Source organism: Dreissena polymorpha, chromosome 1 (genome assembly GCF_020536995.1).
Source record: "Dreissena polymorpha isolate Duluth1 chromosome 1, UMN_Dpol_1.0, whole genome shotgun sequence".
NCBI classification, from domain to species: domain Eukaryota; kingdom Metazoa; phylum Mollusca; class Bivalvia; order Myida; family Dreissenidae; genus Dreissena; species Dreissena polymorpha.
This window is the reverse complement of record NC_068355.1, coordinates 38,389,676-38,402,363: the sequence shown is the minus strand read 5'-3', so window position 1 is coordinate 38,402,363 and position 12,688 is coordinate 38,389,676. Positions and strand designations below refer to the sequence as shown.

Genomic DNA, 12,688 nt, shown 5'->3' with positions numbered 1-12,688 from the left:
CACAGTGTCAGGTGCAAGTAGCCTGCTCTCCGCCTCGGACCAGGTGACCCCATAAAATTGGCAAAGGTGGCTATATGGATAGCCCTCTTATAGGAGGGGCACCCCTGGTAGGATGACGAGTGCTGGCCGCACAAACGAAATTTGTTTGTGCACCTTTTTTGGCAAGTAGCGCCGGTGCAGCGGCAGCAAGAGGTGATATTTGAGCATTTACCCCTGCTGGTTATATGTCCAAAGCCCTGGCAATTGAAACAACGGGCAGGTGTGTCAGGGTAGGGACGAATGTCGAGGGCTATACTAGTGTCCTTGACAAAAAATTATTTGGGACTGGTATGGACGTTAAGAAAGAGATTTTGACCAGTCTCGGAAAGCCAGGTGGGGCAGGGCGATAAGGCTCAACCCTTTCCAAATTGGTGATGAGAATATCAGAAATAGGGATCGCAGGTTTGAAAGAAAGAGATGTCTGAAGTTCCATCAAGTCCTGGCTTTCCGGGATCCCTGCTATATGACCGTGGACCGTCCTCATGTTCGACGGGGATAAGGCCCGGACCGCGACTTGACCAAGGAAAAAAATTCCCCTAGAAAGAAGGGTGGCAAGCGCTTGAGCGGACTTGAGCTGCAATAGCACGCAGCCAGACGCCAAGGGCACCGTCCGCTCAACTAGTCCGGGGAGTACCCCCGCCAAACATGAGGCCAGTTGGAAAATGGTGAGAAAGGACATGATAGGGGCTACACTTCCAGCTGACTGGAGGAGGCACTTAAAGGGCATGGTGTTGTGGGATAGATGATGGTTTGTTGGATGATCTTTTGTGACACGACATTTTGAGTGGTTTACGCAAGATTGTTTGAAAAGAAATGAAAGAGAAAAGAATCATGCTGGTTTAGTGGCAATCCTAAATGTAATGTGTGTGAATATCACAATGATTTTTAATTAGCACAGTTCACAGTACGTGTAAAGCATTAAATGTAAGCACCGCACCGGTAAACAACCCAATATAGTATACAAGTAAATAAAGATGGTTAATTAGTCATTTGCTATTTTTTAACTTATATGATGAAAGAGCCAAAAGTAATTCCGAATACCAAATGACGTCCGAAATGACGTCCGAAATGCTACAAGTTTTTAGAAAATTACGAAAAGACAAAAAAAGAATCAATGGACGGGCAAGGGACAATACAGCGTAGTGGGTGATGTTGTAATGGTCGGCCCCTCTGTTTCGTCTGTTTTCTTTGTTTTCTTTTTATATGGCGGTTTTATCTTTGTTTACAATTTTTTCTTTGCGTTAATGGCGACCGGAAGCTGAGGTCGAATGTGGTGAAACTTTATAGGTACATTGATCATGACTGGCAGATGACCCCTAATGATTTTCAGGTCACTAGGTCAAAGGTCAAGGTCACAGAGACTCGAAATAGTTGAATGGTTTCCGGATGATAAACTAAGAATGCTAACGCCTAGGATCATGAAACTTCATAGGTACATTGATCATGAATGACAGATGACCCTTATTGATTTTCAGGTCACTAGGTCAAAAGTCATTGTCACAGTGACTCGAAACAGTAAAATGGTTTCCGGATGATAACTCAAGAATGCTTACGCCTATGATCATGAAACTTCATAGCTACATTGATCATGACTGGCAGATGACCCCTATTGATTTTCAGGTCACTAGGTTAAAGGTCAAGGTTACAGTGACTCGAAACAGTTAAATGGTTTCCGGATGATAACTCAAGAATGCTTACACATAGGATCATGAAACTTCATAGAAACATTGATCATGACTGGCAGATGACCCCTATTGATTTTCAGGTCACTAGATCAAAGGTCGAGGTCACAGTGACTCGAAACATTAAAATGGTTTCCGGATGATAACTCAAGAATGCTTGCACCTAGGATCGTGAAACTTCATAAGTACATTGATAATGACTGGCAGATGACCCTTATTGATTTTCAGGTCACTAGGTCAAAACTCAAGGTCACAGCGACTCAAAATAGTAAAATGGTTTCCGGATGATAACTAAAAAATGCTGACGCCTAGGATCACGAAACTTCATAGCTGCGTTGATCATGACTGGCAGATGACCCCTATTAATTTTCAGGTCACTAGGTCAAAGTCACAGTGACTCGAAACATTAAAATGGTTTCCTGATGATAACTCAAGAATAATTAAGCCAATGATCATGAAACTTCATAGGTACATTGATCATGACTGGCAGATGACCCCTATTGATTTTCAGGGCACTAGGTCAAAGGTCAAGGTAAAAGTGACAAAAACGTATTCACACAACGGCTGCCACTACAACTGACAGTCCATATGGAAGGCATGCATGTTTTCAAACAGCCCTTGTTTCGTATTTGAATAGTATTCAAAATAATGAGAGATATGCGTTATGTTGTTGAATTGTTAAAACTTTCGCCTCGATGATTCAAAGTACTCTGAATAAGTGAACAGTTTTGTTATATTTAGCACTAAGCGTCTCTATTCAATTAACTATAGTGATTGAGTGGTTACTTAAACGCATCTTAGATTAATGAAGTTCTAACACAAATTTTGAAGATTAAAGACATGTTATGTATCGTTTACATATTTATGTAAAACTCGGTTTGATTTCCAAGCATGCACACAGCATGAAAAATTTCAGACAAAGTGTTAATATAATGCAATACATTGGCATTACTATTTATCGTCACGCGCTCAGTACATATACAGGCAAAGAAAACTATAACTGCGTAACAAAATTATACGAGAGTAATAACACTTTAAATAGCTAGTGCATTTGGTGGGAAACATTTGGTTAGAACGCTGTGAAGCATTTGAGAAAAAAATATGTAATTTACTGTACAGCTCAACATCAGATTTCGCAGTAAATTGTATCGACCGACTCCGACTTCACGGACCATAATTGTCAACAGCAATCTGTAGTAACTAGACTATTAGAATGACTGTTACAACAAACGCATAAAGCTACTTTTAAGTACCCGCTTACTTCAAAATTAATGTAGTAAAACATACCTATAAGAAACAAAATACCACAATACGTAAACATTTGGTTTAAATAAAAATTTGCAAGCATGACGGTATAAATTTGAGACCGGAAAACGATTTAACACAACCGTAAACGCGTAAACGTCTCAAATTCATTGCATTAGAGTAAGGTGTCAATTAAAACAACAACTTCAGTTACAAATGATATAACATACTCAAACAGTACAAACTTAGATACAATACACACTTGAGTGAAAAGCGTTTTGAAGTTGTCACAAAGTATATTCAGGGTCAATACAATTGTATTATGCAAAAATGCATGCTTCAAACAATTACGAAGTGTTCTCAAATATTTATCTATCTGTGAATTCAATATGAGTGTATTGTCAGTGCATAAGCACGAGAAATAATGGATCGATGAAGACGGTTAAAAATATAACATGGATATAGCTTATCCTAATAATGTGCATTGTCTCACCTGATAAGATTTATGCATTTGGTGCAAAATCAATGTTGATGATTTATGCATTGAGTGTAAGATCAATGTGTTGACTACTAGTACACTTGGAGACACTTCTAACGCATCACTTTTCAATCTTGAATATCTCAGTTACGAGTAAAGATATTGATTTAAAATTTTACATACTATCATTTGACTACGTTCTATGCAAGCTCACGATAAAATCATTCATCCGGGACGATTGGACGCTTTAGCACGTGGGGTAGGTGTGGTTCTGTATTTTAGCACGTGAAACTGTTGAAACGCGATTAAATTTTTTTCAATTTAAGGTGGGTTCCTACATAAGAAAAACATCAAATTTATTTACAAAACAATATAGCTCGTATGAATATTCAGAAGCGCAATCGCGCACTTTACATTTTACAGGCTACCTTTCCCACTTGCTAAAGCGTCCGATCGTCACGGATGAACGATTTTATTGTTAGCTTGCACATACTGTAGTCAAATGATCACATGTGCAATTATAAATAAAAATATTTACTCATTACTGAGATATGTAAGTTTGAAAAGTGTTGCGTTAGAAAAATCACCAAGTGTAGTAAAAGGCGATATACATTTTATTTTTAATTTAATTTCAATTTCATAATTTTAGGTAATTTTTTACACAAGAACAACATAACATTAATTTAAGAAAAATATTATGGCTGGTATGAATATTCACGAGCGAAATTGCTCAATCGGCATGTTGCAAGCCGGTCAGTTATAAAGACGTGTAAATTCATGCGTTTTATTTTCACATTGCTATTATTTAACGTTGTACGAGTTTGCGATTTTGACTTTTGAAGTGACGTTTTTAATTTGTTAAGTTTTACATTTTGTTGTTTTTCAATTTCAATTAAATTTTCAGGAGTTATCAGATATGTGTTGAATTATTCTTGGTCCAAATTTCAACACAATCCGATCAAAAATAAGGGAGCTATATTGATATGATTAAGTGATGCGTTAGAAGTGTCTCCTAGTGTATTTTAATAAAAGCAGCACTGGCAGAGATTCATGACATAATATTGCATTAAAAACATAATTATAAGTAGGGAATAAAAACACTATTCACAGAACTCGAACACGTAATATTTAAAGCGATGTATGGAGACTCAATCTTGACTTAAAACATGTTTAAACTAGAAATGGCGCGGCAGAGGCCGACACGTATCCCCACGCCGCATGTTTGACACAGGGGCGCCCCAGGGTTGGTAATGGGGCCATGCATAGTTGAGAGTGACCGTATTGTCATAAGTAATGTTCAGTATAAATTTAAAGAAATTCAATGTAGAAATGAAGAAGATCATGTAAATAACCTAAACAAGAAATATCTTTTAAAAAAGATATACGGCGTTTATTTTGGTTGGAGTTTGTGAAAAGTAAAGAGTTCAGTAAATGAGATCAAGGATAGCGAATATCTTTTTCTGTGCAGTTCTTAGCTGCATCACACGCAGTACGGGATGTTACGTGGAGTTTTCGCGGCTTATTTTACATTATTACGTATTGCATAAACCTATAGATACGAAACCGAAAACCAAAAAAAGAATGGAAGTTAAATTTAAACATATGAGTCAACCGGCCACACGCTAAGTATTCGAACATATTTTAAATATTTATACGCGCGTTCTTCGAACAAACCTGTTTTAGTGGTTTGTCGGGCATTGCTATTTGATTCGATAATTAACAGTATCGAAAATCATCGCGCTCATGCTTAATACATTAGTCAATATAGTGGAATAATTCTTGTTAAATTAATTAAAAATAATATTTATCACGGTCTTGTTGAAAACACATTAAGAATTTATTATTGACATACCATAATAATATCGCTGAATATCTTCACTTAACATCTTTCTGGTCGAAAGAAAATTCCAGTTCACCTAGTTCACGGATAGCGTCTATATTATATAACGATTCTTTCACTGGCCGCGAACTCAGGTCAGCACATAAGCGTATTCGGAGACGCAGCTATGACCTGTAAATAAACCACACACTTACCGCAAACTGACCCGTGATACCTCGCGGGTAAGGATGCAATGCATTAAAATGAGGCATCGCTTCCACTGCTCTTTATAGATATATATATATATACTTTTACATGTTAACATCCTGACAGGAATATGGAAGTATGTACTAAATATGAGAACATAGCCTTTAAGTATAAAAGATGCACGCACAAACTGTATTGATGTCGAGATTGAGTGTAAAACTGTTCTATCTATTAAGCCTTTTCATTAGAGATAAAAATGTTTCATGCTGAACACGCAGTAAAACAGTGTTACAAAGACGCGGACATGTTTCCAATGTTCTTGTGGAATGCTCAAATCAGCCTTTGGGATAAATGAAGTATATTCATTCTGAATTAGCCGCGGGAAGTTTTATTTGAAGTTTATTGGACAGTTACAAAGGTCAGGTAAGGTGAAAAGCTGGCGTATACAGCTCCGCCGAAAAATGAGTGAAAATCTATACCCTTATTTCTCCTCCTCATCCTTCTCTCCTAATAAATCTAATAATGAATCAACTTCACTGTAGTCAATTATGTACATGTCATCCTGATTGGAATGACTTATGAGATGGCTGAACATGCTCTCTTATAGCCATTCTTCTTGCTCCTGTTTTGGAAAGTTATGTTTTGAGGTTAAATAGTTGACTAAATAGTATCGTCTCAGAAATTTTCTATCGCAATCTTGTAGTCAACAATGAATATGTTGAATTTCATGTCTGTCTTTGATGTGCCTGTTCAAAGTCCATCTTGCTTAAAATCGATTCTCACATTTATCTCACTTGAACATTTTGACAGATTTCCAGTAATAAGTCTAAAATTGTAATTGCACAAATTGAAAGTTTCAGCCCTTATATAGATTCTTGAGGCTCTATTCCATGAGTTTCTCAAGCTTTTTATGCTTGACTGCTTTTTATCTCTTCTCTCATATACAGGTGTCCCTTTGCGCCAATATTTTATAATCCCTTGGATAAACATTAGATGAGTGAGCTAAACTATTTCACAGATGGGTTAACTCAAACAATTGAATACTAAATACATCTCTGCGCCAAAGTGACGTCCGGAAATAATTATCTACTTAATGAACTTCTTTTTAGTGGTAACTTGAGATTCAGAGAGATGAAAACACAACGGATCATGTGTATCAACACGATCATGTTAAGTTTTATTTAATAGCAGGGCTCTAAATAACGTTAGCTCGATGTGTGATTCACGTAACCCTAAATCCCTTTATTGGTTGAGTATAAAGAATTGCGGAACCGCATCGCTTATGATATTAAATCCTAATTAGCAGTTTTACAGAGGAATGGTTTATGGAATGCTTTCTAATATGTAAGTAATGACCGTAGTACCTTCATTAGGTCATAATTATACATGCTTTAGATCAACAGTTTCGCTACAAAGAATGTTAGTTTAAATTGTTTAAGTTCGTGTTCTAAGCGAAGATCCGGCGGTTGCATGGATGGACTTGAAAACTGCACAATATATTTTTATATAGACTGAAAACATTAGACATATCGAATTAACTTTACATTTATCTTTCACATTTATACAAAATCATGATCATATTTCAAAGGAAAAGGAAAATGTTTCGGTTATTCGTTTTAAGCATAGGTGCAACGCACCTATGCTTAAGGTATATACGACATTTCGAAAACCCACATCGATCGGTTGACCATTATGAAGCCTTACCTGATCAAAAATCAGACGAAATATCTATTTAATTGAGTATATGGTAATTCTTACAGTTTTTTTTTGGAAACGTTTTTCTAACGTTTTCTTCCAAGAATATTGCTGACACCGTTTTTAGTGAATTTTTCTAAGACCGTTTTACGTGAAAAAACCTTCTAAGAATCTTAAACAAATTTCGTTCGTAAAACAATTATGTTCTTGTTGATAGTGACCTCACTCCTAATTTCTATTTCCTTTGTTTACTGTTCTGTGAGAGGTCAAATGTTAACATAACTGAATTCATAAGGCCCTGATTTAAGGATATGTAACATTTCATCCGTTAATTATAAATAGAAATTAAAACATATTCTCAGCAGGAAGTGGGGTATAAAGACTTTTATTCTTTGAAAATGTGTAAAAAATGGCGGAGTACGATGAATGTTTTCTGATTTATGACATGGATTCTGACCTGCCTTTCTATGGATTTGATGAAGTAGAGTTTGAAAGTAATAGAGATGTGTTAATTGAAGTTAAAATGATTTACTTTGAGCCAGAAATAACGTTACGAGTAGAGCTAACGGTTTAAATGTGGCATCGGATTTAATGGATTCGCGCGAATTCTTGACGAGTGTTGTGTCTGTAAAATATTAAATGGAAAGCTGTAAATGTATCAAGTCGGAAAAGAAAACGGATGGTTGAATAATGGTATGCGTGAAATAATGTAATTCTACGTATTTATTTTCATAGTTATGTCATTTTGTAACCATTCACATTCGTCACTATTTGGAATTCCCGTTTCTAAAAATAGAACATTTTGGTAACAAGGGGGGGGGGCGACTCGTGATGTCAGCAATCGTTAAGGTTACAATATACTAAATAATCGAGTCATGAAGGGCTGTACTCTCTAAACAAATCATCATATTTTCCTCGGAAGGCATGTTATACACTTTAGACTGTTGTTCTGGTTTTATCGTTTGGAGATATTGATAGGGTAAGCATAGGTGTTCACTACTAAATCCCTGAAATAGGATAAAGTTGGAGATTAAAGTATAAAATGGCACTGCAAAAGGTTACAATCCACTAGAAAACGGCCGAGAAAAAGGCGCAAAAAACAGTCGATTTCTTTTTTGGTTTGAACATGATATATCTTTTTATTGCTTAAATCGATTCAGCTAAGAATGCCCGTCAAGAAAAGGTATGGTTATGGGGGTCTCTATGTGCAAAATGTTGTATTTATTTTCACTCAAAGTTGTCGCTTTTACATCGAAACATATAAGGAAACTATTTAGTATATTTTGACCTAAACATTTACTTCATCAGCAACTTCCCTGTATCTTGCAACTATGCTTTCAGCGCCATCGGCGCTCTCGTTAATTTACGTCAGTACATAATTTTTAATGTATTGCCTGCTTACTACACCAAGATCGCGGTGGATGTAGTGGATGAGATGTCCGCCTAGCGATCGGGAGTTCGTGGGTTCGCTCCCCACTCGGGGAGCATTCTCATTATCTCCTCCATAGACACCTAGTACTGGTTCTTCCCAGGAAACGGACTCGATAATGTCCCCTCTGCCTATAATGCTCTAAAAGGGCGCTTGGCAGTATATATAGATAGATATTCCACAGCGAATTCTTCATTTCTGATTCACTTAAGAGTGCGTTGTATCTGGTAAAAAGTGTCGAGTAATCGGATAGAAGTGCGGTTGTCATTGAGATGATCGGTTAAAGTAGTCCATGAAAATTTGGCATCCGACTTTTTAAACATTTGCAATTTATTCAAATACGTTAGTAACTAAAAGGTAACATGATGTTACATGTATGGACATATTGATCTTTTATTTCGAAAAGTGAGCACAGTCTTGATTTATTTTAAGTATTTCTATGCTGCAGAAAAATGTACTAATCATCCAATTGATACTGATTATCGATGGATTGTTTTTTTCGTTTTTTTTGTTGCTCCGCGAATTTCTTTCTACGCAATACGAAGTGCTATGCCATTAATCGACCTAATGTTTCGTGTCTGAAAACCAAATGAACATAACATAAATGCAAAAAGCTGAGAACTCTTCTCTCGCGCGTGGCTTTTGTTGTTCTCTGTTATCGAAGTGCCAACCGTTATCAAAGTATCCGCATATCCGGCATGCGTCTTCTAAGTAACTTTTTGCATTATACGCATATTACTAACACTGCGTTTGCATAACGCTGTTATCTTTGATAGCCAGAATGGTCGAGTGATATCCAGTTGATGTTTGCTTCCGAAAGTTCCAGTATTTAATCCCAATTTTTAGATGTAAAATATTATGGTTTTTGTCGTAAAATATTTAATTGCAATTATCAAACATACACAACACTGTGAACAAGTCCCTTCAACCAAGTGATGGAAGTATTCTGGAAAGTTTTTCTACATTTGTAGAGATGCCTCTTGGTGCAATGCCTGTGTTGGAAGTGGACGGTCGGAAGATATGTCAGAGTTTGGCAATCGCGCGATACCTGGCAAAGGAGTTTGGTACTGTATATTAAAATTAGTGTGCTGTTGTTTTTTTATGTTCCAATTCATGACGTTTTCTAATGGAAGCCTTGTTTGAAATTGCACATGGTGAAATCTTGTTTTAAGCATTTAGTACAAAATAGCAGGTAAACGTAACGTAAAGAAAACATCTAATGTGTATTAAAATTGAATGCATGTAGTATTGTCAATTGCTTTTGCATGCAATTCAGACATTATCCAGTTTCTATTAATAATTCAGGGCTGTTTGGATCGAACAATATGGAAGCGTTCGTGATCGATGAGCTGTTTGAGATATTCGCGGAAATAATGAACAACCACCTATGGAAAATCTTCTATGAAGAAGACGAAAACAAAAAGGTACTGGATATTTTAACCAACCACAATATATGATAGCCCACTACATTTGGGTGTGAAAAAAAATTCTAAAATATGTGAGGCCTCGTAAACCAGGTGTTTTGAATTGGTTATTGAAGGCAAATGTTCTAATGATGATATAAACTATAACTTTACGTAATCTGTACTGACTGTATACCACTTAATTAATCTAATTTATTTTTTAAATGTACACAAATAATTACTGACTTTGTCAGTTTTAAATCTCCATGAAAAAAAATGCAATTTGTATAGTTATATTTGGTCAATAGCTTCAAAGTTTCTTAACGCACACACATCCATTTTTAACAGTTTAAGCTATTACAAAATTTGGCCTGTTCAAAATGTTCATTAATGCCTATTAGAGTTTTATGACATATGTGGGCTGATAACAGTATGACCCAGCAATTGAACAAGTATTTGACACGTTACCGACAAAGATTTACGACACATTTTATAATATGAAAAATCGTTAAAAAAAAGAATGAAAGAAAAACATGCGGAATTCTTTATACGAGACATCGTTCAAAAAATAATGCGCGCACTGCTTCGCAGAGTGAAATTTGTATAAATGTACAGTAAAATTGCGCAATATCCGGATTAAGCTTCTACACGGTGTTCACATTTTTCAGGCAGAACTTGCAGAAACCTTTAAGAAGGATAGCGCTGCAAAATACCTGAACCTAATCGAGAAACGACTGAAGGAGAACACGAGCGGAAGTGGCTTTTATGTTGGGTCGGAAGTAAGTGTTTGGGTACATAACGTATATTAACGTTAAATAGTTTCCGCTACTTACTTAAATATCTTCCATCTGCCTTTTGCGCATCCAGTGTCATTTCTCATTCATTTTTTTGTCCCAATGCTTTATTGCAAATGCGTGGAGTATTATTTCTGGAGAGAAGAAAAAAGCATACTGTATAGCCCTATAATCGATCTTTTGCAAAGTCATATGTCGCTCATAAAGAATGTTGTTTGTCATATGCAACTACGTGTGCTTATATGCTAGAATAATATGAAGCAACGGTTAGCCAACAGAATCCCTCACCATAAATCAATGACCGTCGGTAGAGCACTCGACTGAAAATCCATGAAGGCAGTTTCGATTCCCCGACCAAATAAGTTGTGTTGATTGGTAATGAAATAATTTCTAAGACAATTTTCTTTATACAAGTGATTTAAGTAGCCAGTTGCTAGTTACTGACATACGTATGTAAACATGGAACTAGCAGACCAGGAACAGCGTTAGGTGGTAAACAGGCCGCTGTTACATGACTGAACTACTGTCAATAACGGGGAAAAATCACCAACAAACTAAAACAGTCGAACTATTTCAGGTAACTGTGGGCGATCTGCTCCTTTACAATAGCATGTACGCCAACCGAAAGTGGTTGGGGCAGTTCAGCGTGGACGTGTACGAGGGCCGACCCCTGCTGGAGGAACACTTCAAGCTTGTTGGGGTGCTGCCAAACATAGCAAAATGGGTGCAGGAACGACCTGAGACGGCTTTTTAAGATTGCAAACAACTCGCCAACAATTAAAGTTTCGAATAAAGCGTAGTTTACAGATGTTTGTTCGAACCGCGGTAGCTTTTGTCACAGTTTATATTTGGCCAGAGATTATAGTTTGAAATTTTCAAGAGCCTATCAGAGGATGAAAAAACAGCAGCAAAGCAGACAGAAAATCATATAATGACTTGTCAACCCGAGGCTCACTTGGCATCTGCAGAAGTATAACATCAGTTGTTCAAATTTTTCAGGTTTCAGGCGAATTCGTTTTACTGAAGACCAGGTGACATGTATATAATTAAATAACACATCTGACTACGAACAATTATCAGAATATGTGTTTGTTTGTTTGTTGTCATATTGACATGCCACAATTTCCTATTTGTTTGGTATAAAGAGTTCTTTATTTTACAATGACCAATGAAATAAAACATAAAATCAGTAAATTCGCTTGTACACCAATGTTCACAGGCAAGAAACCAGTAGCCCATTTATGTTACTGCTGATTGATTGGGTGTTGATGTGTTTGTTTCTTATTATTTTGGGTGGGGTGGGTGTGGGGTAGATTATAGAATGATATTAAAGATTAGGTCTAACATAAAGCATGATTACAGCTGTGGTAACCGCCTTGTAACGGTAAATGCAAAGCATTGAGGTTTAAATCGGTTTAAACGGATCTGAAACTTCACACCGAGCAAAAATTCATTGACAAAACATAAAACTGTAAATATACACAGGTGGTTATGGCTATGATATTAATTAGTGAAAACATCACTTTGAATGATAAATAATCATATTTTAACGAAAAATTAAATTTGATGAAAAAAATTCACTAAACCAACCGAATTACAACTGGTTGAGGCACACTACAATGAAGTTAAGAAACACTTCTCAGCTAAATCACTTCTTGTCGAAATTTAAGAACTAACCATCATGAAGTATAAATTCAAGTCCATAAATATTAATGCATCTCATGAATATGTGGTTATATATAGCGTGTACAATACTCCGTTACGAATCTATAATTTATGTTAATAATACACCTATTCGATATAATCCACATAATTGAATGGGAAATTTTTCATAATTATCCCTGGCAATTACATAGCAACATACATGTACATCTAAAGATTCCCAAAGTATTGTGCT

The 12,688-nt window shown here is 36.3% G+C and overlaps 1 protein-coding gene across 2 annotated transcripts in view; it reads left to right on the top strand.

Moving 5' to 3' along the window:
* LOC127865042 (glutathione S-transferase 1-like) overlaps nt 1-11,985 on the top strand; it is a 57,867-nt gene extending 45,882 nt beyond the window's left edge. For both annotated transcript variants that reach the window (XM_052404924.1, XM_052404925.1), the window contains exons 2-5: nt 9,566-9,658; nt 9,900-10,018; nt 10,666-10,776; nt 11,369-11,985. In XM_052404924.1, coding sequence (XP_052260884.1) covers nt 9,566-9,658; nt 9,900-10,018; nt 10,666-10,776; nt 11,369-11,545 — 500 coding nt within the window. In that variant the 3' untranslated portion in view covers nt 11,546-11,985. The remainder of the gene's footprint in view (nt 1-9,565; nt 9,659-9,899; nt 10,019-10,665; nt 10,777-11,368) is intronic.
* Nucleotides 11,986-12,688: the final 703 nt, after the last annotated feature.